At 58.0% G+C, this 26,258-nt stretch overlaps 1 protein-coding gene across 2 annotated transcripts in view; it reads right to left on the minus strand.

Moving 5' to 3' along the window:
* Nucleotides 1–418: 418 nt before the first annotated feature.
* The window catches only part of CLIP2 (CAP-Gly domain containing linker protein 2), a 63,847-nt gene continuing 38,007 nt past the window's right edge, over nucleotides 419–26,258 (minus strand). Inside the window, exons 5-18 of one of the 2 annotated variants that reach the window (XM_039255208.1) lie at nucleotides 24,981–25,105; nucleotides 23,726–23,939; nucleotides 22,575–22,772; nucleotides 21,667–21,770; nucleotides 19,989–20,049; nucleotides 13,901–14,005; nucleotides 11,274–12,218; nucleotides 9,182–9,239; nucleotides 7,829–7,912; nucleotides 6,860–7,016; nucleotides 5,189–5,348; nucleotides 3,572–3,754; nucleotides 3,234–3,296; nucleotides 419–2,361 (exon numbers count right to left, since the gene is read on the minus strand). In XM_039255208.1, the coding sequence (XP_039111139.1) occupies nucleotides 2,350–2,361; nucleotides 3,234–3,296; nucleotides 3,572–3,754; nucleotides 5,189–5,348; nucleotides 6,860–7,016; nucleotides 7,829–7,912; nucleotides 9,182–9,239; nucleotides 11,274–12,218; nucleotides 13,901–14,005; nucleotides 19,989–20,049; nucleotides 21,667–21,770; nucleotides 22,575–22,772; nucleotides 23,726–23,939; nucleotides 24,981–25,105 (2,469 nt within the window). In that variant the 3' untranslated portion in view covers nucleotides 419–2,349. The remainder of the gene's footprint in view (nucleotides 2,362–3,233; nucleotides 3,297–3,571; nucleotides 3,755–5,188; nucleotides 5,349–6,859; nucleotides 7,017–7,828; nucleotides 7,913–9,181; nucleotides 9,240–11,273; nucleotides 12,219–13,900; nucleotides 14,006–19,988; nucleotides 20,050–21,666; nucleotides 21,771–22,574; nucleotides 22,773–23,725; nucleotides 23,940–24,980; nucleotides 25,106–26,258) is intronic. The other variant, XM_039255209.1, reaches the window with a different exon arrangement.

Consider the following 26,258-nt stretch of genomic DNA (forward strand, 5'->3'; position numbering starts at 1 on the left):
ATCCCTAGAAAGCAGGCTGCAGGAGGTAGAATTTGTTCACTGAGGTTACGTGTTCTCACCAAACTCACGGAACTCACATTTCGTCATTTTGGACATCAAGGATTTTTCAGTTTTTTCCTTCTGGGCCCAGTCACCCTTCCAGCAGATTCAAATTCAACCCCCCTCCCGCCGCCCGGCCTTCCTGCAGCCTTGCTAGACCACCCTTCCCGCTGGCCTCTTGCTGGTGCTCAGCCCGTCCCTGCTGGGCTCCTGCTCTTTGGACAAGGCCAGGTCCAGTCTCCCGGACTTCTTAATGCCAGGCCCTCTGAGGCCCTCATCAGCCATTCACAACTGAGTAGGAATTAGTTGGCAGCTAACAGATCTGGTATCAACTCCTGGCACACGCTGGGGCGCCCACAGAGAGAAGCAGACAACGAAGGCCCTTAGACCTCAGTCACAAGCTTTATTGTCTCGAGCACAGACTCGCCACACTTCAACAATTCCACTTTGGGGAGGGCAGGGGTGCGGGAGGGTGTGGGGATGGGGCACGGCTGAGCCCACACTGGATAGGCGGAGATGCTTGCACGCAAATGGCCTGTGTGCCACCTGCCAGCCGCCTTGGGGGCTCAGCCCCCGCTGGTGTGGGCTTTTGGCTGTTAGTAGACTAGTCAGTGCCTCCTGTAGGCGGGGGGAGCTGCCAGATTTTGCTCCAAAGAGTAGTATTCGACTCTGGGTTAGGTCACTAAAGCATCGCTTCTAGACTGCTGTTAATGAAACCGCATGCGAGAGCTACTGGAAGCCAGTGGGGGATGGATGGGGGGCAGATGGGACGAACCGGCTGCCCCCCCTCCCCCAGGATGGGCTGCATCTGGGCAAGGATGGGAACCACACGCATCTGGGCCTGGGAGCACCCAGGGGCCACTGAGGTGGTCCCCAGGCCACAGTCTGCATACCCATCCTGGTGCATTTCGGGGCATCAGGCTGACCCCGTGAGCCTCCTGCAGGGGAGGACCCTGAATGAAAACTCCCCCCGAGCTGGGGGAGGTGGAGGCAGGTGCAAGGCAGTAGCCTGAGGGCCCTCCAGACGTAGAGGCTTTCTAGACTGGCTTTTCCCGCTACACAGGGGTCCGGAGTAGCTCCGCCGGACTCGAGGGGCACAGGCGAGAGGCGGTTAGATTTTTTTTCTCGTCGTCAACATCCCTCGGGCTCTTTCCTTGGCTACAGGAGACAGGCTTACAAAGCTCTGGGCAGGTGCCTGGTTAAGAAAGGGGGCTGTCGGTGCATGTGCGTGGCACACGCGCCCCTGCACGCTCCCCCACACGTGCCCGGGTGTGTATGTGCACGGCCAAGTTGCAGGAACGTCTGCGGCGCACGTGGGAGCGGGGCTGCCGGGCATGGGGCTCAGTCCTAGGAGTGTGAATGCGCATGCGTACGCGCCGTCCCTCTGTGCGTGTGCCAAGGGTCGGTGGCTGTATGAGCCTGCAGGGCACAGGCCCCGCTCTGGAATATCTCGTCAGCCCAGGAGACACGTTACTGACCAGTCAAAACGTGGAGCCCTGGCTCTGGGTACCCCTGCAGCCACCCTGCCCCCGCTCCAAGCCAGGTCCGTGGTGGGGAGGGGGAGGAGGCTTCCAAACTTTCCTAATACTGTGGCTCCTGGCCTTGGTGGCTACCCTCTGGCCAGCAGCTTGGAGCTGTGTATGTGAGATGGTGTTGGGGGGTCGGGGGAGAAGGACCTTGCCCCCCAACACCTTGAACCCGGGCCTCACCGGGCAGACCAGCTGATGGGCGGGTCTTGTACCACTGTTTGAAGGAGGCTCAGCATGTGGGGACAAGAAGCCGGGGGACTGGCTAGGCCTGGAAGTAGCTGAAAAAAAGGGGGTCCCCACCCAGCTCCTGAGGCCTGGCCTGCCTTCCTTGGTGCCCAGCTGGGCCCCCTCTGACCTTTTCCCGGGACAATGGCTCTCTGGGGTCTCAGGGGAACCCGGGAGAAGGAGGAGAAGAAAGGGAGGAGGGGTCACGCTCGGGGTGCCAAGACGGTCCTCGGGGCAGCTTGAGAGGGGCCTGGCTGGATTGCCTCGGCCTCCCCAAACTCCAGAAACTGCCGGGGCGTCCCAGGAGTCCAGGCTGAAGGTCCTAGGGTCCAGGCCAGGACTGTACCGTTGCTATGGAAGGTGGTGCTTGAGGAAGCCTCCAGGTCCGGCAGGGGGTCGGGGTGGGGGACTGTCTGCTGCAGTGGGTACGTTACTGTTACAAACACTGTTCTTGTCTCTGAAGTGACAGTCCTGGCCCCTGCCTGGAGGGGGCGCTCCTGGGGCAGGCCGGAGGGGCTCTGCTGTGGACTCGGCTGCTCCACGGTGTCCCTCAGGGTCAGTGCTTCTCCTGGGGAGAGCAAGGCCTCAATCAGCAAGTGTCTCTCGGAACGCAGAGGGAGTGGCATGGGCTGTTAGAGAGCCCACTTGTGCCAAGTAGTGGGGACAGCACGTGCAAAGGCCCGGGGGCAGGAAAAGCCACTCTGCAGTGCCTAGGGTGTGATGAGACGGGAGGTAGGATGGGAGCAGCTTAGGGGAAGGGTGAGAGCAGAGGCGTTTCACAAAGAGCACTGGGTGCCTGTGTGCACAGAAATGCAACCAACATGGCACAAAATAGACTGTGGAAAGGACACTTGTAGACTTCTGAGAGCGGGAACAGGGCGGCAGAGCGTCGCCCTGCTGGACCTCGGCTGGGAATGTGCACGTCAGGTGACTCGACTTTTTCTCCACTCTGCACACGTCCATCAGTCACCACCTATGTGCCCTGAGTATTAATTCTGGGGTCACAAATTTAATCGAGGAGATATAGGTTTGCAAATAAGGAATCTGTGAATAACAAGAACTGACAGGGCATGTACGTGTGCACACACACACACACAGGAATGTTCAAGAAAGATATCACTGGTCATTTCTGGGTAGGAGGGTTACTCCAAAGTTTCCCAACAGACATGTATGTAACCTTTATTATAAAAGTTAAAAAAAAAAACAACAAAAAAAAAAGAAACAAAACCAGAGATACGAGGTGGAAAAGGCAGATGATGGCCAAGCCAAGTATGATGGCAGTGGCCGCAGCCTGTGAGCCACCCGACTGTGTAGCCTCTGCCACGAATGCACCTTTGTGATTCTGGTGGCTTTTCGGGGGGTTTTGTCCAGAGAAGTCGGCCACGAAAGAAGGGCCGGGGCTGTGGCAGGAGGTCTCCCCCGGGCCAGGGCGCCCCTTACCTCTTGCTTGTGAGCCTTGTCTTGCTGGTGGATGCCGTTTGCAGATCCGGAATTGAGGCCCGCCTGTTAAGAGTCGACCGCATGTACTGAGGCGCACCAGGCAGCAGTTCCTGGTTTGGCCACTAGGTGGCGAGGTCTTCCCCATAGGGCCCTCAGAGGCTCTCCAGAACAAGGGGATTCCAGGACACCAAGGAGGACCAAGGCTCTCGGGCAAGGCTGCATCCCCAGCTTGGTCTGAGCTCCCCAAGATCAAGCCATGTACCTTTGGGGCTGGGGCTCCCAGAGGACAGGGCCATGCTTCCCGAGGACAGAGCCCCATGGCTGGCCCCATGGCTCACCTGGGACTTGTCGGGGCCCCTCATGGCCTCCATGAGCTTCTCCACCTGCTGAGCCTGGTCCAGCGCGTCCCGCAGCGCGTCTTCTGTGCTCATGAGCTGGTGCTGCAGCCTCAGGAGCTCAGGAGCCGAGGACGGGTCAATGAGCGAGTAGCGCCTCTGGTCCGACAGGGACTTCTCTTTGTCCTGGTAGCAGCAGGGGCGGAGGGAGAGTGCGCGCGTGGCCGTGTGGGTGTGCGCATGCGCACACACGTGCTGGGGAGGGTGGCCCCTCCTCCAGGCTGGAAACTCTCCTGGCCCGCTGGACCTCTGGGTCAGGGCTTTGAGGGTCCCCAGTGAACTATGCTTTGTCCCCTGCCCTGAACTCCCAGGCTGTCGGACGCGTCACATTCACCAAGACCTGAATTGCAGAGCCCCCTCCCTTCTAGTGGCCCCCACTTCCCCCACCACGTCCACTGTCTTCATGTGTGGGTCCCTTCCCTTTACCCCCAGACCCACAGCATCATCACCTCTTACCCTCCTCCCCTCCCCCAACAGGACATTTGTCATGTTCACCTCCCAAGTCTTTCACAACCGACACCTGCCCACCTCCTTGCTCCCACACAAACTGCCCCTGGGCCGCGTGCTTCCAGATCCTTCTGCTCCACTCTGATTCTCCGCCTAGAACTCCCTCACTCTGGGGGTCTTCTGGCCACGGAGCCCTTCCCTAGTTCTCCTGTGGCACGGGCGACAGCTCAGGGAGACACAGGAGAGGCTGCCCCGAGGGAAGGGGAACTTCCCACATCCATGTGAACTCGACCCACCTGTTCCCCACGGAGAGGAGCCAGAACAGCACTGCCCCCTCCTGGAGGCTCAGGGAAAGTCTCAGAGAATCACAACTTTGAAGTCTGTGCCCCAGGGCCTTGTCTGGTCCGGAGTTATGCCCAGACTCACACAGCCACAAGGCCCGCAAGGGCCCTGAAATCCTGCCTGCTGGCTAGACCCGCCAGGATTGGACGGGGGAGTGTGAGTGACCTTACCCCTTGGCCCTACGGGCCCCCACAGCTGTGGGCGGGTCCTGTTCCTCCCTCCTGCCCTTGAGGCCTTCCTTCCTCTGTCTCCTCCAATGGCCAAACCCACGCGCGGCTGAGTGGGAGGGCAGTGAGGGGCTTCCGGGCAACTTCCCATGACAGCAGCCTGTCTTCCCAGACAGGATCCTGTCCACACCCTGGAACTGACTGGGCCCAGCAACTAGGGTTAGAAGGTGCTTCGATGTACTCACCTATCTCCCTCCTTAGACCAATGCGTGAATCCCCACTGCAGAACCCTGAGCAAGGAGCTAGTTTCTGGCTTAATTCCTTCCCTGGACAGGGAGCTCACTCTGCATCGTCCATCGTAGTTCTGGACAAGCTCAAGTTCTCCAGAAGTCTTCCCGTGCCCTGAGTCACCCAGACGACCACACGGCCGCCCACGATGTCTGCAAACGGGTCGCCCCTGGCCCTTCCACCAGCTACGTCGCTGACCTTGTCTGCGATTCTAGGGCATTTCGAACCCTCCCTGAGACTTGGCCCAAGGAGGCTGCCAGTCGCCACGGCCCCCCCTGCCATGCCCCTACCCCCGGGCCATCCCGTGGTCACACACCAGCCCGGTCAGCTTCTCTCGCAGGCCCCGGATGTCATCCTTGAGTTTCTGCTCCTTGATCCGCCACTCAGCCTTGTGCACCTCGCGGCTCAGGTCCCTCTCGGGCCCCGGCGAGTGGCGGTTGGCCTCCAGCAGCAGCACTCGAAGTTCGTTCAGGCTCCTGGTGGGGGCCGGTGGGGGGCACAGAAAAGCTAGTGAGGCCTGGCCCTCTGTCCCCACGATTGGAAGATTTGCCAGGTGTGCCCACCGGCACCCTGACAGGGACACCCTGATGGGCCACCCTGACAGGGACAGGGCACCCACCTGTGCTAGGAGGCACCACAGTGGAAACATGAAGCATGAAACCAAGGGGCCAGATTTGGGGATGGGATGGTCAAGAGCACTGGGACTTTTCTAGAACGTTTTTCAAGTTTAAAAAAAGTGAGAACAGGGACGCCTGGGTGGCTCACTTGCTTAAGCGTCTGACTCTTGATTTTGACTCAGGTCATGATCTCATGGTTTGTGGGCTCGAGCCCCACATCTGGCTCTGTGCTGACAGCGCGGAGCCTGCTTGGGATTCTCTCTCCCTCTCACTCTGCCCCTTTCCTGCTCATATACACACATGTACTCTCTCTCTAAATAAATATATAAACTTAAGATAAAGAGAGAACAGAATGTTTAATTAAAAAATAAAACAAGGGATGCCTGTGTGGCTCAATTGGTTAAGTGCCCGACTTCGGCTCAGGTCATGATCTCACGGTTCATGGGTTAGAGCCCCGCGTTGGGCTGTGTGCTGACAGCTCAGAGCCTGGTGCCTGCTACAGATCCTGTGTCTCCCTCTCAAACATAAATAAAACATTAAAAAAAAATTAAAAAACAAACAAAACATTCATTGAAGAGAGCTCACGTAAGACATTCTATTTGTTTTTTACTTTTTAAGATTTTATATCTTTTAATTATTATTTTTAATTTTTTAATCTTTATTTTTGAGACAGAGAAAGATAGAGAGAGACAGAGCATGAGTTGGGGGAAAGGCAGAGAGAGAGGGAGACACAGAATCTAAAGCAGGCTCCAGGCTCTGAGCTGTCAGCACAGAGCCCGATGTGGGACTTGAACTCACAAACTGTGAGATCATGCGCCAAAGTTGGATGCTTAACCGACTGAGCCACCCAGGTGCCCCCTGCTTGTGACAATTTTTTAAGTTTATTTATTTTAAGAGACACAGAGACAGCACAAGTGGGGGAAGGGCAGAGAGAGAATGGGAGAGAGAGAGAGAATCCCAAGCAGGCTCCATGCTGCCAGCGTAGAGATTGCCGTGGGGCTCGAGCTCACGACCGTGAGATCATGACCTGAGCCGAAACCAAGAGTCAGATGTTTAATCTCCCCAGGAGCCCCAGCTTGTGATAATTTTTAAACAGATTAAGAAATGCTTCCAAGTTTCTGTTTTCACTGCTAATATGGCAAATATAAACTAAATTAGCAGACGCTGTTTAGGAACTCTCTTCACTGTTAAGTGTTTAAAGGGGTCCCGGAGGCCAAGGAGTTTGGGAACCACTAATCTTTCCTACAGGCTCTGCCCGGAGATCCGTGTTGAGGATTCTGAGGCTTCAGCTGAGCTTAGTGGAGGACTAGGCAGCCACTGCCCCACCCGCCCCACCCCTGCCCTGCCTCTCTGTCGGTGGGATGCCTCACCGCTCCTTCCTGAGCAGCTCCTGGCTGATGAGGACCAGCTGGCCTGAGGCGTCGTGGGTCTTGCGGGACACAGCGTCCAGCTCGGCCTCCAGGCGCCGCTTCTCCTTCTGGAGGGTGTCCACCTTCTTCTCTCCAGCCTTGCACTTGGCCTCCAGTGCTGAGGGTCAGCCGGCAGGGAGAGCAGAGAGAGGGGCAGGGTGGCCGTGGGAACGTGTCCCGCCTGGGGTCGTGTGGGGGAGGGGGGTGACAGCCCGGGCGGGGAGCCGGCTCTGCCCAGCCGGCCGGGCGGGTCTCCCTCGTCCCGCACAGCCAGGCAGCGAGGGTCACACAGAGCAGGCCGCAGCCCCAAGCACAGCGGCGCAGGCACCTGGGGGGCTGGGGCAGCGGTCCCCCTTCCTGGGCATTTACACCGCGTCCCAGACGCAGGAGTGCAAAGCTGTCACCTAAGCCTCGGAGGGCTCTGAGGTCAACTGACCTTTGCCAGGACCAGTTGGGCCACGTGAGCATGCTGGGACCTGGACAGAAGTGGGGGTGGGAACCATTTCCCCGGAGGGGGGACAGTTCACGGAATGACAAATCCCAGACCCCGGCCCCGCCACTGGCTCCCCCTCGGTCCTCGTGTCGTCTGTGTGCGGCCGGCATCCTTTCCCCCAGAATCTGAGATGCTGGCATTTCATCTAGAAAGGCCCTGGGGGGCGGCGGCTACATTGTAGCTTTGGGACCAGCCTATGAAAAGGCCCTCAAGGCCGGAGAGAAACCTGGGGAGATACAGACAGCGACTCTCGGGAAGAAGGGGGCCGGGTCCTTGCTTATCTTACGGACAATGTGGGGCTACACCCGCCCACTCACCACTGCTCAGGTGCAAGTGTGGGGGGACCGGGCCACGGTGCCTCCTCGCCCGGTCCGTGGCCGACCGGCTGAAGCCCCGGTGAGAGCCCCCCGTGTCTGCCCTGCGGGAAGGAGACTTACCACTTACTTGGGCCCTGAGCATCTCGGTCTGCGACAGCAAGGCTGCTACCTCTTTGTCCCTCTTGTTCAGCTTGTCCTGAAGGCCTGGGGAGAAGGGAGAGACAAGGGGCCAACAGTGCGCCAGGTGCAGTGGGTGACGGGGAGGCCTTCCTGCACGAACCGTAGAACAAGGCCACATTCACCCTGCAGGGCCCGGGTGCTTCCCCACAGCGGCCCTCTCTCCGGGTGACCCGCTCTGATAAGAGACTCCCACACTGTGCGGTCTCGGGCCGCTTAACTCTCGGAGCCTTAGTTTCCTTGAGTGGAAAACTGGGATACTGGTACCCAAGGCACTCAGCCATGTGCGTTCAAATACGGGATAGCCTCAGAGTGGTGCTAAAAATCACTCTATGGAAAATGCAAGAAACATTACATTTCTGTACGTTACTTTATAAATGAAACGTAACACCAATAAAAATACCAATCTGGTTTTAGTTCTTATGGAACTAAATTAGCCAATTCTATACACACACACACACACACACACACATATATATATATATATATATTTTTTTTTTTTCCCTAGGAGAGAGAGAGAGACAGTGTGAGCAGGGGAGGGTCAGAGAGAGAGGGAGACACAGAATCTGAAACAGGCTCCAGGCTCCGAGCTGGCAGTCAGCACAGAGCGCGACGCGGGGCTCGAACCCACGAACCGCGAGATCATGACCTAAGCGAAAGTCAGACACTTAACCGACTAAGCCACCCAGGCGCCCCTAGCCGATTCTATTTTTAAGTTTATTCATTTTGAGAGTTAGCAAGAGAGAGCACACACAGGTGCTCACACACACGAGCGGGGAAGGGGCAGAATGAGGAGACAAGAGAATCCCAAGCAGGCTCCGCGCGGTCAGCACAGAGCTTGGCGTGGGGCTTTATGTCACGAACCATGAGATCGTGACCTGAGCTGAAACCAAGACTCAGACGCTTAACCGACCGAGCCTTCCAGGCGCCGCTCCAAGATGCATCATTAAATGGAAAGGAGAAAGGGCCGAACAGTGGGGAGGTTCCATCTGCTGCCTACAGGTTTGGATGTGCATAAACGTGTCTGCAAAGTAAACCTAAGCCGGCCAACGCGGTGCCTTCAGGGGGAGAACTCAGGCAACGGGGGGATCCTTTGCGGGACACTACCCTTTGGGCCATTTGAGGCTTACACCGATTTCAGAAATAAAGTGAAAACTCAAGGAGTCACAAGGCGGCTTTAGCACAATGCCTGGCACTTAATAACCTGACTCATCGCCTCTCACCTGGCGAGCAGCAGGTGCGCAGCCCGTGGGAAACCAAAAGCCCAGGGTCCCACCCAGCCCAGCGGCCACTCACCCTCCACAGTCTCCTTCATCCTGACCTTCTCCTCTGAAATGTCGTTGGACTCGATCATCTGAAAGAAGAGCCTGGTAAGGGGGACGCACGGCCCCTGCCCCTGCTGGCCCGCCTCACCCCTGTACAGGGTGGCTCTCAGGGACTTGGTACAGTGGCAAGAAGCAGAGATGTTCTCGATCCTGCCTCCCTGACCACCCAGAACCCCCGCCTGCCCCCAGCGCCCCTGAAGGCTGTTTGTGTAGCTTCCATGGGAATGCCTCCCACCCCTTCCTTTGTTGAAAACATCTATTATATCAAACAGATGTCTCCCTCCCTGGGATGCCCACTGAGATTAGTCCCAGAAAATCTGTTTCCATCATCATCCAGAGGCAAAATCCCAGCCTTGGTTTCCATCCATAAGAGAAGCATCAGGTGCCCCGGGGCAGCTTCAATAAATTCTACTACTTTTTAATAATAAGCCCAAAAGGCAAAGAAGAAATGATCAATTGAGAAAAAAAGAAAAAAAAATCTGAATGGGCAACATTAACAGACTCCCCACGGCTTCTTGGGAAAAAGTTTTCAGCCTCCTGCCTGAGTGGGCCATCCTCTGGGCCTGTGGTTTGCCAGTCTAAAGCTGCGGATTGGGGCAGCCCCGAGCTGAGCAGGCAGTCACCTCCACCAACCTGCCGCTCATACTTCTGCTCATACATCCCGAGCCCCCTTTTTTAAGCCTCAGCTGGTTGTCTCTACACTGAAATCCCTGCATCTGGGAGTCACGTGGGTCCCAGCCAAGGCCCCACGTGTGTAGAATCGAGAGACGGGGGCTTCCTGAGGTCACCGCCCACTCCTCGGCCTAAGATCTGTGACTGGAGGTACAGGGGGGCTGTCCTCTGGAACCACAGCAATCCAAAACCTCCTCTGCTAAGGGAGTCCAGGTCCTGGGGTCCCAGGCCTGGCTGCCCCTGCTCTGAGAAGACACTGAGGCCATTTGCACACAGGCTACTCTGACTCTGCCCAGGGTCCTGGGGCAGCACTTGCTAAAAAAATCGTCCCTCCCCGAGAGAAAGGGGGCAGAAAGGCTGCTACCCTGGGAGGGCAAGCCATGATGCAGGCAGCGCTCCCTTTAGAAAAAGGTATCTTGTTCCTTGAAACTTTCAAACACTTCCTTAATGCTGGGATGCGAACTTAATGCCCAAGGGGAATCAGGAGCTCACGAAGGCCCAGGGCCCGTATAAAGGAAATGCTCATGCTGCTAGCGGTCCTTCAACGTAGGGTTTGACTTCTGTCATCCCAGCAGTGGGGCTGGACTTGACCTCTGCCTCTGGTGGGCAGGAAACCCCGGGAGAGCTTCTGTCTCAGCCTCGGTTTGCTCATCTGTGAAACAGAGCCGACACTGACCTTGCAAGAGCTAAGGTGAGACTGGGCAATGTCAGTCCCGATTTGGTGCCCAGAGCCACTCAAAAGGCCCTTCCTGGCTGGAGTGGACACAGCCTGCGCTACCCCGGCCCTCGGCCTCCCCAGCATGCTGAGCTGAAGACGTGCTAGGCGTCTCAAGGCCTTGGAGGTCTGGAGCAGAAGTGATGCCAGTAGCGGCAGCCTCTCTGAGGCTACGCCCCTCTACCTTGCAGCGCCCACTCTGGAACCCCCCCGCTGTGGCTGCTGGACAGCCTGCTCAGGCTCATGAGGGCTGGTGAGAGGGTCGGTGCTCGGGGTGGAGATGGGACACCCTTTGGGGACTGGCAGAGCTCGCCCTACACGCCGCACGAGCCCCACAGACCTCCTGCTGGTGCCTGGGGGAGGCCCGGGAGCCTGCATTGGAGGACGCACCTGGGAGAACCAGGGGCCTGCCTGGGGATCGGGAGGGGCCCTGTGCTCTGTGCCCAGGTACACAGCCCTCCTCAGGCCTGGGCTGTGGGGACCCAGCCAGGCCAGCTCTGGCCACCTCGGTTCCCCACGGCCACCCTGCGCTACGGACGGAGCCATGAAGGGGTGCCCTCTGTTCTCGCCTGGACCTGGCTGGGAAGAAGGGGTCGGCCAACAGCGGGGGGGGGCACCCCATGCCCGTGGGCCCCATCCCTGCCCCCGAAGCCCGGCAGTAGAGGCGGCCGCCTACATTGCTATGCTGGGATGAACGCAAGGCCTCGACAGCCTGCAGTCTGTTTTCGGCGACCAGAAGCCTCTCCCGCAGCCTCTCGGCCTCCTGCTTGCTCTGGGCTTCCGACCGCTGGAGCAGCTCGTGGTCCAGCATCTTCTTCTCAGCCAGGGAGATCTGCTCCTTGAGGAACTCGATGGCCTGCGCTTGGCCCCGGTACTCCACGTCCAGCTTCTCCAGCTCGTGCAGCCGCAGCTCGGCGTCCCGGCGCTGGTCCTGGGCCTCCTGCAGCTGCAGCCGGTGCTGGCTGGCCTGCACCTCCAGCTGGGCCCGCCAGTGCTGCCGCAGCCCCGCCAGCTCCTCCTGGGCCTCCCACAGCTTCTGCCGCAGCCCCTCCTTCTCCTTGACGTGCATGGCGGTCTCGATGTCGTGCTTGGCTCGCAGGTTGCCCAGCTCCAGCTGATGCTCCAGCTGGTGCTCCAGCTGGCCTTCCATCACGGCCTTCAGCTCCCCGAGCTCCTTCTGCTGGGCCCCCGGGGCCGAGTTCAGCGTGGCCTTGAGGTCCTCCAGGGACTTCTGGTGGTCCGAGGCCAGCGAGTCCAGCTTGGACTTCCAGTTGTCCATGAGCCCCATGTTCTCGCTGGTGGCCTGCTGCACCTTGGCCTTGAGGTCCACCACCTCCTGCGCGTACTTCTCATTGGCTGCCCGGAGCTTCTCCACCTCCGCCTGGTAGGCCCGCAGGGCCTTCTCGTATTTGTCCCGCAACATGCTGCTCTCCCTCGGGTGCTCCTTGCTGGCCGACAGCAGCCGCTCCCGCAGCCGCAGGGTCTCGGCGGCCTCGGGGTGGTCGGCGGGCGGCGGGCCCGAGTGCAGCAGGCAGTGCTGTAGCTCCTCGATCTCGCCGCGCCGAAGGCTCAGCTCCTCCTCCAGCTGCAGCACGCGCGACTTCTCAGCCACTGTGGTCAGCTACCCGGGAGAGAGGGAGACAGAGGTCAGCGGGCTGGCGGGCGGGGCGGACCCCAGCCCCGTGGGGGACGTTCGTGGACGGGAAGGGCACCCACCCCCGCCTGGGTGCCCCCCAGCCTCCAGGAAGACTCCCTGGGCTTGCGGTCCAGGGATTCGGGGACTGGACTGTCCCTGCCGCCCTCGGTGGCTTGGGACAAATCAGTGGTTAAAAGAAACCACTCATTTGAGGTTCTGGCTTTCTTCAAGAGGGAATTTTGCATTATGTGGCTCTAGGAGGGTCCCCCAACCAGATAGGGTCGATTCACAGAGGGGCTGGCCAGAGACGGGTCTGGTTTAATGCCTGAGGCAGGACAAAATTAACGCTCCCAGACCCACCTCCTGATGGAAACCTGAGATCAGAGGCTCCAATGCCACGTGGATCATGACAATGGTCGTGGACTTGGAAACGATACATTGGCATGTTTTAAACCTTTTGCTAACTGAAAAAAAGTTGCTTCTGAGGGCGACCTTTAGTTCAATAAAATCTGTTTTTATTTTTAGGACCAGGTTGAACCCTAGATCAAGGTGCTGCAGCATGGAGGACTCCAGCCTGCCCACCACGGCTGGGTGGGGGTTTCTGCAAGCAGCCTCTCAGCACACACGTGTGCCTGCACGTACGGACGCCCAACAACGGCCAGGGTGCACAAAGGGACCCCGTGTGTCCTCAGACCCCCTCCCCCAACACACACACACTCGTGTGCTGAGGCCGACCTGCAGAAACTGACCATGGCTCACCCCGCGGCCCACCCTGCTCAGATGCTTTGAGCGGATCACTGCTAGCTGGCTGTTTAGTTCTTCTGCCAGAACCACGCTGGGCTGGGCTGGGCCCAGAACCCGGACCTGGGACTTGGCAGGCCCTCCCCCCACCCCAGCAAAGATTTCCCTGGTTCACTGTATCTCAACAGCCCCTCCGTGGGTCTGATGCAGAACCTCAGGCCCTAGGGACACTCCCACTCCCCAAGAGCCCCAGGTCCTTCTGGCTGGCCCCTCCTGCCACCACAATTAAGATCCCCTAGGGGGCGCCTGGGTGGCTCTGTTGGTTAAGCAGTTAAGCATCCAATGCCTCAGGTGATGATCAAGGTTCCTGAGTTTGAGCCCTGCGTGGGGTTCACTGCTGTCAGTACAGAGCCTGCTTCGGATCCTCTCTCTCCCTCTCAAAAATAAATAAATGTTAAAAAAAAAAAAAAAAAAAGACCCCCTAGGCTTGAGAAACTTGGATCTGCAGCCCCCTGACCTCCTGCCTTCCTCCCCAGCTCGGGGAGAAGGGAGGCATGGATAGATTCTCACCGTACCTGTCCGTATAAGGGGCAGGACGCTCCCAAGATGCACCCCATTTCTGAACATGACAAAGCCTTGTGGTGGCAGTGCCTGGGGAGGGAGGGGTCTCACAGGACAGTTGCAGCCTGTGGGACCCTGAGCTGGGGCACAAAGTCCCGGAGAGTCAAGGGCCCCCTCCTTCCCAGCAGGCGTCACGTGGCAATGGGGTGGAAGCGTCCCTAAGCCTCGGCTTCCCTCCTAGAAGGGGTTCAAAAGGCAAAACAACAACGAGGAAAGCAGCCAAAGACAGAGGAAAAACCAAAACAGAGAAGCCGAAGGAGGTATGACGGGGCGGAGGCGCTGGCGGGGCCGGCGGGCGGCGTTACCCTGTTGTCGGCCAATTCCCGGAGCAGCCGCTCGGCCTGCGCCTTCTCCAGTAGCAGGCTCTGCTCCAGCTCCCCAATGCGCGCGTGCTCCAGCTGCGTCTGGGTCTGGTCCACCCCGGGCAGGCGGGGAGGTGGGGAGGCAGGCCAGGGGAGAGGAGTACAGGGCAGAGGAAGCCGGAGGAAGAGGGAGAGACAGAGAGAGAGAGAGAGAGAGAGAGAGAGGCGGCGTCATCTTCCGTGAACAAGACAGGAGAGCAAGTCACGGAGAGGAGGTGGCTGGGGACAGAGGAGGTCTGGGGTGGGTGGGGGACAGGGCTGGGCTGGTTTAATGGCAGAGGAGGGGCTGCCACAACCTCGCCTGAGCCACCCCGCCCTGGAGAGGGTGGGCGAGAGGGCATCCGGCCCCTGCTAGCCTCCCCAGGTGGTCAGTCCTTCCCCCTGCGGCTCTGGGGACAGGCCCCAGCCTCCTCGTGCTCCCCTTGGGGCTCTTGCTCATTTTAGGCACAGGATCCTACACACAGGAGGCCCTGGTAAGGACAGACGGGTCAGCAAGTGAACCCAGGACTCCTGGTCCCCAGGGCCTAAACTGAAATTGCAAGAACTAATCTAACGGGAAGGTTTTAAAACCCCCCACCCCCACCCCGCTGTGAGGTTCTGCTTCCAGTTGCCCTGACCGAGCGCAGAGGGTCAATGCCCACCCCCGGGGCCCCCTGCAGAGGAGGCCTGGTCTCCCAAAAGCACAAGAATGCTTTTGTCCTAGCTTCACGCACCAAGAAAGCCCAATGTGCTCAGGGCACCCAGCCTGGCATTTGGGTTTCCTGTCACAGATTGGCGGGGGTGGCCAGGGACCAGGGGTGCCGGCTCCAGGGCCCCCAGGACGACGTGGAGACCAAGTTCATCACAGGGAGGAGCCAGAGAGTCCTCCTCTGCCTCTAGCATCCAGGAGAAGCAGTTTAAGGCAAATCTGCGTGGCCGTTCTGACGAGGGGGGGCTTAGGCACACGGCACGTCCGTGTAGAAACGAGGACACATACCTGTCACTAGCAAGGGTGACACGGACAGTGTAAACTCATCTGAGAAACACTCCTGCAATTCATACTGAGCTAGGGAGAGGTTTATGCCCTCTGGCCTGTGATCTTATCTCTACGACAGAGTAAAGAGGTTCTCTGTCTCTCAAAGAGGGCAGCATCCCACAGCACTAACAAGCAACCACGCTCAGTCTCTGACAGAAAATTACAGGCTGGTAACGGTGTCTGCGGGGCCTCATCCTCACCCTCCCCTCCCACAGAGGGTGGGCACCGCGGCTCTGCCCAGGACCCACACTAGGTGGCGCACGACTGGTGACTCTAAGGGAGAGAAAGAGCCCCCAGCTCAATTTCAAGGCAGCTTTATTTGGTGCTCCCAAAAGGACTCCCCATCCCCCACCCACCCCGTCAACCACTTTCCCAACTTCTAGACTCCTGGCCTGTGGGTTGGGGTCTCCATGGGCACACAAAGGAATCCAGTGTAATTGCTTCAGATGCTTGTTCGAGATAAATGCAACCACGGGACCGGTGGGGGGGAAGAGGGGGGTGGAAAAAAGCCTTGCCTCCGCCCTGTAACTGCAGTTCTCAGACCCTGTGTCCCCACCTTTGCAAGGCATGGAGCCACCGCTCTGGGATTCCCCTCAGGTAACTGAGGGCTGGAAACATTCTTTAATGGGGGGAACGGATTCCCCACCTGTCCTGAAGGTCAAGGCACACGTCACTGCTCTTAACCTTCTCTGAGGTCTCACACAGCACAAATCAACACCGAAAGGATTCTGAGTTCATAAGCCCGGCCCTCCGTGTCACTGTGCGCATTCTCATGCAAGTGAAAAGTAACCCCGAGGCGCTATTTAATTAGCAAAATCATAACACGAACCCCCCGGATGATTAAACCACCACCACCGCACCCCAAGAAGGTCAAGTCTAAGGCAGCTACCTGATGTCCCCACTCGGGAGGCAGCAGGGAGTGGCACATACACTTCGCTGGTGGCAAAGATCCATTCCAGGGCCATAAAACATGTCCCCCGACTGGGGCCTGGGGTTCCCACCCTGGGAGAATCACTTACCCCCACACTCCTGACCTGTTCTGGCCGCGGGGACATAAAGGGGAATGAGATAGACGGGGTCCCGGCCCCCACAGGGCGTACATCACAGAGAGAGACGCCAACAATGTATCAGTACTGAAGAGGACTCTGAGTTGGGCTTGGACCTGGGAGCGGAGCACCGGGCGGGGGGCGGGGGGTGCAGGAGATGGAAGTGAGAGCAAAGAGGCAGAGGTGGCCTCTCTGAGAAATACAGTTAAAGGTGAGGCCTGAAGAAGCAGGAATCAGTGCACAGAGGCGCTCAGAGGCAGAGCGAGCTTGGGGCATCCTGGAACAGAGAAGTTCCGAGTGCCCGGGGCACAGGTGTGCAGGGTGGCTCCAAGGTCTTCTCTGGGCCACCTTGAAAGAGCTCAGATGTGTGACCAGGGAAGGGGCAGGCTCTGGTTTACCTTTTTAAGAGATTTGGACACATGATGTGGTTTGCTTTAAAATAACACGAGAGATGACTGTGCATGGGCGGGGAGAGCAGCTAGCATAAGACTGGCCATGAGTTGATAATCACTGAAGCCTGCTGATGGGCAATGTGGGTACATTATGAATTCTTCCCTACGTACGTATGTGTTAGGTCCAAACTTCCCAACTGTTAAAAATTACAAGGCCGTAGGGGCGCCTGGGCGGCTCGGCTGGCTGAGCGTCAGGCTCTCAATTTTGGCAGGTCATGATCTCACAGTTTGTGGGTTGGAGCCCCACGCTGGGCTCTGTGCTGACAGTGCGGAGCCTCCTTGGGGTTCTCTGTCTCCCTCTCTCTGCCCCTCCCCACTCATGCTCTCTCTCAAAATAAATAAACGAACATTAAAAAGTTTTAAACAGCTAGGGCTATCCGGCTTCAGTGTGAAGAATGGATGGTGGGAGAGCAGGGGAGGAAACAGAGGCACCAAGTCGGGGCTGGTGCAGTTGTCAAAGGCAAGGTGCTGGGGCCTGGCCCAAGAAGGTGGCCTTGGGGAAGATAATTTTGGAGTCAGGTCAAGAGGATTTCTGATGGAGAGATGAGGGAGAGAGAAGACTCAAGGCGAATCAGCTGTGGCATCGAGGAGCCACCTGCGTGGCTAGGGCGCCAACTTCTGAGATGGGTATCGGAGGGGTGGGGCAGGCACAAACGGAGAGGTCTGTTTTGCACACGGTGCATCTGGGATGCTGTGCTGGGCTGAGCGGTGTCCCCCCACATCTCACATTCAGGAACCTCAGGTAGGACTTTTGTTTGCAAGATGGTCTTCCCACAGGTGCTTAGTGAAGGTGAGGATGAAGTCACAGTGGATTAAGGCGGGCCCCAAACCCAGTGACTGGCATCCTTATAAGGGTCATGCCAGAGACACAGGAACAGGCAGGGATGAGGGCCACATGGCAACAGAGGCAGCGATGCAGTCATGGCCGAGGGATGTCGAGGGTTCCCAGCGACCCAGACCTGGGAGCGAGGCACGGAGCGGATTCTCCCTCAGAGCCTCAGCGAGAGAGTAAGTTTGTGTTGTTTTCAGCCACCAAACAGTGGTCATAGGTTACGACGGCCCCAGGAAAATGCTGCAGGTGGCTGTCACCCCCTGGCCCTGGCGGAGATGTCCAGTAGGCACGCTGGCATGGAGCTCGGGGAGCGGGGGGGGGAGGACTCATGGAGGACACAGAGTGATATGGACTGGAAGGTCTCAGGGACAGTGCAGACCGAGGGGCGAATGGGCCCCTGAGGACAGGCCACCACTTAGAGATCAGGAAAGAGGCTGAGAGGCTGGAACTGGGGAGTGAAACCAGGAGGGGGACAGGCAGAGAAGTGGGGTGACAGCTGGAGGGAGACCAGGAGTTCACAGGAATGTTCTGGGTTTTATTTTTGACTCTTAAGATGGGTGGGGAGGAGCGGAACTTTGGGACCATTTGTGTCATGGTCGTCAGAACAGAAGCAAGGGGCCTCCAGTGCCCTTGACTGACTGTCGCCGTCTATCACGGTCTCTCCCTCCATCTCCAGTTGGAGCTGGAGGATCGGCTGTGGGGTGGGGGGCCAGGAGGGAGGCAAGTGTGCCGAGAGAGACACACGATGAGAGAGAGACATACAGACGTGCAGCCTGAGCACGAGTCAAGAGAAGATGCAAGCTCCTGAACAGAGAAGGAATGGGCTTGGCTCCTGAGACTATTCTTGCTCTGCATCCTTGAACTGCGGGGGACACTTCCCTGTAGCCTTTGAAGGGATCAGGAGGGGTCGCGGTCCCTCGCAAGCACAGCTGCTCTTCCCAGAAGCCCACCCCAACGCCTGCAAGGGGGCAGCCGCCGGCAGGAAAGCCAGCCACGCGCAACCCCGTGACCTGTCTCCTTCGCTAAGATGGAAACATACAATGACTGTCCTAACACCGGGCTGGGGCTCCTACATCTGGGTTGTACCCCGACATCCATCCGGTCAAAAGGCTCAGGCAGCAAAATCTGCTCCCAGTGATCCTATACAGATCACACACGTCCCTCCGTCAGTCAGGGCCCTCCAGGGACACACGTGCACTTCTGCTGGGCCATGGAAGCCACGGGCTCTCAAGGCAGCTCTTCTGCAAAACCAGAAACCATGATTTCCCATCTGAGCTCAGCACAAGGGCACCGGGTGCCGGCTCAGTCGGTGGACCACCCGACTCTTGATCTCTGGGTGGTGAGTCTGAGTCACCCATGCAGGGTGCAGAGCTTACTTAAAAATAAAATCTAAAAAAAAAAAAAAAAAAAAAAAAAAAAAAAGATCGGGGCGCCTGGGTGGCTCAGTCAGTTCAGCGTCCAACTTTAGCTCAGGTCATGATCTCATAGTCCATGGGTTCGAGCCCCGCGTCGGGCTCTGTGCTGAAAGCCAGCTCAGAGCCTGGAGCCTGCTTCAGATTCTGTGTCTCCCTCTCTCCCTGCCCCTCCCCTGCTCATGCTGTCTCTCAGAAATAAATGAAACATTAAAAAAACAAAAACAAAAAACAAGAAATGATCTCGTGCAGGGATCCCCACAGTATGACGGTTCCTAGACCAGCATCACCTGGAAAGCTGCTAGAAATGCACATTCTCAGGCCCCACACAGTCCTCCTGATCAGCTGCTCCGAGGCAGGCCCAGCAACACTCTGAACACGCCCTCCAGGGTCAGAGAAGCACTGACCCGGTTCAACCTCTTCGTTCTGCGGATGAGCAAACTGACGCCGGGAAAGGGAAGTGGCTGTCCAGGGCCACTTAGGGCCAGGCCAGTGTGGGGGGGACTGAACTCGCAGTCCCCCGCGCCATCCGACAGCTGCAGGGTCCTGGACCCCTGTCACCTCCCAGGGAGCAGGGGGCACCGCAGCAGCAGGCCATTCCTGCCTGCCCAGCCGTGGCCTCGTGAGCCCCGGGAGGGGTGGGGGTGTGTGTGAACGGGCTGATGTGCCTCAGCGCAGGAGGGGTGCGGCGGGGCAGGCAGTGAAAGGTCCCCCTTTGCCCAGACCAGCCGTCCAGCTGCTGTAACTGAGGTGCCCTAACTGGTCATCCTCGTGACTGACACAGCCTCCGGGAGTCCTGGGACCTGGTCCCAGGGGCCGCCGCCTTGCCCCTTGCCTGGGCAACTCCCTTGGCCTTTCTGAGGCTGTCTGGTCTTCTAGAAGTTCTGAAACCCAACAACGAGCTACCTCCGGCCAAAGTTCCACCTGGAATCCAAGAACCCAAGGGCTATCTTTCAGGGCTGCTGTCCAGCAATGAAGGGACAGGGGCGTCCAGCAACTGTGGCCTCAGGCCTCATCCTGTGGGTACTTGGTTCATCCCACCCAGGTGCAAACAAAAGGACCCATGGCCCATCCCCACCTCCGACACCCAGCTCCCGAATGACCTGCCCCCTCCCCATTCTCCCAGGGGACCCGCCTGGATTTACCCCCCCAAATTCTCCAGCCCCCTCCCAGGGGACCAGAGTTGCTGCCCGGACCTCAGGACCATTTGCCCTGCACGGGCAGGGCTGGGGTAGTGAAGCGTGATGGGGGCGCAGCAGTCCTCGGGCCATTACCTCCAGGTCTCCCTTGGTGATGGATTCCTCCTCCACTCGGAACTGCAGATCCTCCACCTTCCTGCAGGGGGAGACAGGGCTGAGTGGGCTTCGCCCAAATCAGGAAGGTGGGGGGGGCTTGCCCAGTCAGTGCTGGCAGAGATGGGCAAGGCCACCGGGGGCTCAGACCTCGCAGAAGGCACTGTCCCAGCGTCATGGCTGGTGGGGGCAGGCCCTCCGGGAAAGCTATGGGCTCCCCTCCCAATTTCCACCCTGTGTTCCACTCAGGGGCCACCAGCATCTCTAAAATGGGGGTGTGGAGGCAAGATCCTTCCTCCCTGGGGTGTCTGAGGGACTGGAGCGGCAAAACAGGCTGTAAATCCTGTGGAACAGAACGGTCTGCGGAGAGGGAGCGAAGAGGGTGGGTGACATCCCACTGGCTGACATCATTCTCATCCCTTCCCCTCAAAATCAGCCTGGGCTGCTCCCTGACGAGGGCCTGGTGCCCCTGCGGCAGGACTGGAGGGTGCCCTTGGGGAGACCCGGTCACCCACCCAGGCAGCACGACCACACAGGAGGACACAGCCACGTTCCAGCTCCCGACATCCCTGGCACCTGGGCGAGGAGCCGGGGGGGGGGGGGGGGCCAGAATGGGCACGAGACCTGCCCAAGGTCACCCAGCAAGTCCAGGGGCCGCTGCACGCGGGCCCTTGCTGAACACGGGCCCCAGGATATTTTCAAGTTTTTGTTTGTCAGTAGTGGGCGTGTCGCCATGGGAACCAGATGTGTGGGCCTGAGAATGCTCTCAGGCAGATATAAATACACTCCTGCCTCTCCCAGTCAGACCATCACAGCAGCCTGTGCCTCACAGGCCTCAGCTGAAAGACCAAAACCAGACCCAGGGCGGGGGCTGGGGCTGGGGTCTGCCTGCAGTGGGGGGGAAGGGGAGGGGAGGGAGCCACGGAAATCTGTGTACCAGCCAGGAGACAAAGAGAGGCCCCCCTCCCCGGGCCAAGAGAAGCCCTGTCCCCCATCAGCCCTGTCCCACCAGGTGACCCAGGGTAAGTCAGGCCAGAGGCCCCTCACCAGGGGAACCACAGACCCCGCTTGTCACAGAGGCAGGAGGGAAATGGCACCATCACCAATAGGCTGGTGGCCTCGGGCAAATCACTCATCTGCTCTGAGCTTCAGTGTTTTCATCTGTGGCATGGGAGCAACACCTGCCTCCTGGGCTCATGGCGGGACTGAGAGAGACCTGGGAGCAGGGAAAGCACTCAGCGTGGGGCTGACACCTTGAAGCAAGGGGTCTAGAGGGGCCTTTCATTGCTGCTTCTCTGAGCCACGGTCTCCAGGCACAGACGAGCTGGGGACAGCACACAGCCCGGAGGGGCACTCAGCAGGTGTGAGCAGGTCCAGGGCATGGGAGAACCCCCAGTCCAGCAAGCCCCCCACCCCCAGTAGGGATGGAGAGCAGCGGACGGCTGTGGGGACTCCCACACAGGGCGTTTCCCTCAAGCCTGCAGAGATGGGGACCATCGTCCCACTCTGCGGGTGAGGGGCGGGCCTCAAGGCTCATGACACTGGTCTGGGGGATGCAGCCGGGGTGTGGCAGAGGTCCCGGGCCCGGGCTCTGCCTGGCCCTCGCTAACAAGGCCCAGAAGGAGCACCCCGCCGGGGCCCAGGTGCGGGCGGCACACACCTTCTTTCCTCCTCCAGCTGGTGGGACAGGTCTGCCTTCTCCTTCCGCACACTGTCCACAAGCAGCCGGGCCCGTTGCAGCTTCTCCTCTGCTTCTGCAACATACTGGGCCCCACGCAAGGGCCAGGACAGGGTCAGCCTCCTCCCGGGGCCAGGCTTCAGGTGGCAGAGGCCACTCCCGCCCCCGCCATCCCCCCCACCAGCTGGCTGGGCTGAGCTGTGAGGGAGGAGGGCCCGGCTGAGTACCAGGCATGGCTTGGGTCCACCTGTCCCCAATACCCTCTATGTCCCTCAATGCTTAAGGGCCTAAGGCCCTGCTGTCTGGTAAAGGCCTCTGTCACAGCCCGCAGGTGCCTGGCCTTAATGACCCCAGCCCTTAAGGGCAGGGTGATCCATCCGAACGGGGGTGGGGACCCAGGAAGGAGCTCTCCCACAGGAGACAAACATCTACATCCGGGAAGAGGAGACACTGGGCAGCCGCGGACTCAAGGTTACGGGCAAGGGCTCCCCTCCCTGAACCCAGCACCCGAAGCTACTGGAAAGCATAATCTGGAACGTGGACAGTTGTAGACAAAAAACATGTAGACGAGTATATTTAGACAAAGTGAGTAATTGGAAATAACCTGGACGACCACAGGGGACTGGCTGTGTCGGTGAGGACACGGCCCATGATGGATGGCAGCGCGGCCATTCACACAGGGAAGAATTTTCCATGACCCAGAAAACACTGCCGCTAGAGTAAGAAGGAGCACGCTATAGCCAGGCTCCCGATCCGTCAGGAGGAGGAAGGGTCTTCGTATTCGCTGCACACCCTACTTCTCCCCGCTGCATGAGAGTGACTCACAAAACTGGCCTGGGAAGGCTGCTGGCGCCCTCCAGGTGCCCCCACCGCCCCACGGGCCCAGCTACCTGCTCATGCTGGGCCTTGAGCAGGGCGATCTCCTTCTCCACTTCGCAGATGTGGCTCGTGGCCTTGGCCACCTCGGCCCGCTCCAGATCCCGCTCGGCCAGCAGCTGCTCGATGTGCTGCTGCTTCTCCTTCAGCGCCTCTTGCAAGGCAGTCGTGCCCGATATCTTGCGGGCATAACGTGAAGAGGTCTCCGTGAGCTGCAGGAAAGCATGGACTCAGGGATCTGAGCACCCCGCAGACCACAGCTTGAGCACCTCGGCTCCTGCACCCTGATCCTCCCTCCATCAGTGCCCAGATACTCTAAGCAGGGGGATCATGATGTTTGGGATCCAGGGAATGCCCTCTGCTCTCAGGAGAGTCACCGCCTCTGACAGTCATAGCACCTGAGCTCTGCCTCAAGGTGCCTCCCTCACCTGGACCACTTTCTCTGGAGACAGCCTAGACTCCCTACCTAGATCAGGCTTGCACAGAAGACCCTCTGCCCTGCCTCACCCAGGGTGACTCCCTGCTCTGCAGCTGTATTACCTACTCTCCACCCATATCACCTGCCCTGTATCTGTATGAGCCTCCTTAATTCCCAGGAAAGGGGTTAGGCTACTGACAAATCGGTAACACAAAAATAACAACAAATGTAAATGGATCAATCTTCCCTACTAAAAGATATGGACTTTCATCTTTTTTTTTTTTTCTTTTTCTACGCCCAACGTGGGACTTGAACTCATGACCCTGAGATCAACAGTCACATGCTCTAGTGACCGAGACAGTCAGGTACCCCTAAGCCTTCATCTTTGTTGAAAAACCCCACAGACGGATGGGGTGCCTGGGTGGCTCAGTCGGTTAAGTGTCTAACTCTTCATTTTGGCTCAGGTCATGATCTCACGGTTTGTGACTTCAAGCCCTGCATCAGGCTCTGTGTTGACAGTGCAGAACCTACTTAGGATCATCTGTTTCAATCTCTCTCTTCCCCTCCCCAGCTTGTGTTCTAGCTCTCTCTCCCTCTCTCTCTGAAAAACAAATAAACATTAAAAAAAAAAAACCCACAGAGGAATACTTGGAACCAGAGCAAGTCAGGGGACATGGCCACCTGGCTCCTTCTGTCCCTACCCCCCCACATACACACCAGGTTACCCCTTCCCCGCTCCACCCTCACCAGTCCACTGCGGCTGGGCCGGCCCCCCACGGAGGAGGCCACCGAGCTGACGGAGCTGATGGAAGAGCTGCTGGGGCTGTGGGCCAGGGCTGAGACACCCATGGCCATGCGCTTGGTCTTCTTGGCCTTGGCTGGGCTGGTGGATGGGAAGCCGATGCGGATTACCTTGTGGATGGGGGCGAAGAGACCAAACTTGGGCGGGCACTGGAAGTACCTGGGGAGGCAGGACAGACACACACCGCCGTCATGGTCCCCCGCAGCCTCCCCCAGCAGAGAGGCTTGGCCTTGGGTCCCAGCACCCTCACCCCACGACCAACGGATGGGACTCCCAGAGAGGGAATAGCAGTGAGCAGGGCCTGAGACTCTCTGGGGCCATCAGTAGTCAGGGGGCATATCTGAGAGGGCAGGGGAATTACTGAGCACCCACTCTGTAATCCCCAACCACTCTACTGTTATCCCCATTTCACAGATGAGGAGGTTTAGGCTCAGAGAGGCGAAGTAAGTTGGCTACAGTCACCCAGCTGGTTACGAGGCAAAGCCAGGGCAGGACCCCCATCTTCTGGGCTTGGCTCCCTCCCACCATTCAGTGCCCACCCCCTACCCCAGCCATTATCTGCAGCCCCACTCTCACAACTGCCCCTGGGCACCCCCCAGACCCAAGGAACCCCACTGGCCCTCTGCCCATGATGCTTGCAGCACAAAGCAACAATGGCCCCAGATTCTGAGAGCAAGAGCGGGAGGAGAGAAACAGACATCTTGAACACAGGAAGGCCAAGGGTGGCCATGGAGACACTGGGCTATCTTCTCTCAAAGCCTCTCTGAGCACAGATCCCACGTGGGACCAGGAAGCTGGCTTCTGACTCTCCTAAAAAGTGCCACCCCGTCCTGCCTCTTCCTGCACGTAGGTCTTTGCTAGGACTGTCTCCTCCACCCCTCATCTCATAAAGCAGACCTTCCTCAAGGCTGTTCCAGAAGCAAAACCCTACTTTCCTTCAAGGCCTGGTTCAAGCACGGCCCCTCCCCTAGCAGCTTGGTCTGCACCACCCCGACCTCTCTGACCTCTGTTCTCTCATCTGTAAAATGGGGGTGTTTCCCCACCACCTGCTTCAGGCAGAAGGAAGCTGGCAGCATCTATACTGTGGTGAGTGGCCTAGACCCTCAATGCCAGCTTCTCAGATGCCCCAGCCCTTGCACCCACCCAGGGGTGAAGAGGCACCCCGCCCCCCACAGACTCCCCGGGGGAAGCCCACCCTACCTGGTGCCTGCGACTGCCCCGTCGTTCTTCCCAAGGGGCTCATCAAGCTCCACGCCACACCACTCGCCCTTGGCAAAGTCTGTCTCCCCCACATACCGCACCACACCGGTCTTCGTCCCGCCGACCTATTGGTGCACAGAGAGACTCAGGTCCAGAAGAGAGAGTAGGCACAGGCAGAGATGACCAGGCTCACCCCATCTCTCCCTTCCCATGTGCAGGGGAGAGGGAAGATGGGGTTGAGAAGGACAGGCTCAAGGACGGCGGGGAGGGAGGGATGCAGGTATAACCAGGGCTTCCAGGGCTGTCCCATGCAAGGGCTCTGGAGACATACAGATGTGCACTGAAACACTGCCACTTATAAGCTGTGTGAGCTTGGGCAAGTTACCTAACCTCTCTGAGTTTCAGCATCTTCATCCGTAAAAAGTTTTTTTTTTTCTCCCCTTCCTGAGGATAAAGTACTGAATGTGCGGTATCTGGCAATAATATCATCAATAAATAATGTCTCAATAAATGTTATTGTTAAAAAATCGTTCAATGTGGTTGGCTGCCAGGGGCTGGGGGGAGAGGGAAACGCGGAGCTGTTGATTGGGAATCGACTTTCAGTTTTACAAGATGAAAAAGACCCGTGGACCATGTGAACGTTACTTACCACCAAGTAAACATACTTAACACCTGTGAACTGTACACTTAAGAATGGGTAGGAAGGTCAATTTTGTGTGTACTTTTCCATGATTTAAAAATAAAGTCACAGAACAGGCCAGTAAGTATGAATATTACTCTAGAGGTGCCTGGGTGGCTCAGTCTATTAAGCATCCGACTCCTGATTTCTGCTCAGGTCATGATCTCACGCTTTGTGAGTTCGAGTCCTGCGTAGGGCTCTGTGCTGACAGTGAAGAGTCTGCTGAGGATTCTCCGCTCCCCGCCAAATTAAATAAATATTTAAAAAATATTACTCTACAGAAGTTTACATTTTTAAAAATTAAAGTTATATACAATACGGGTTTGAACTGTGTAGGCCCACTGACGAGATTTTTTGATAAATACTGTACGTTACGGTAAAAATGTATTTTCTTATAACATTCTTAACGATCTTTTCTTTCCTCTACCTTATTTGATTGTGAGAATATCATGTATTGTATGTAACACATGTAACATACCAAACATGTGTTCACGGACTGCTTATGCTATTGGTAAGGCTTCCAGTCGACAGTATGCTATTAGAAGTGAAGTTTTTGGGAAGGGGCGCCTGGCGGCTCAGTCAGTTAAGCATCTGACTTC

This window comes from Hyaena hyaena, unplaced genomic scaffold, assembly GCF_003009895.1.
Source record: "Hyaena hyaena isolate Hyena2069 unplaced genomic scaffold, ASM300989v1 scaffold_514, whole genome shotgun sequence".
Lineage (NCBI taxonomy): Eukaryota > Metazoa > Chordata > Mammalia > Carnivora > Hyaenidae > Hyaena > Hyaena hyaena.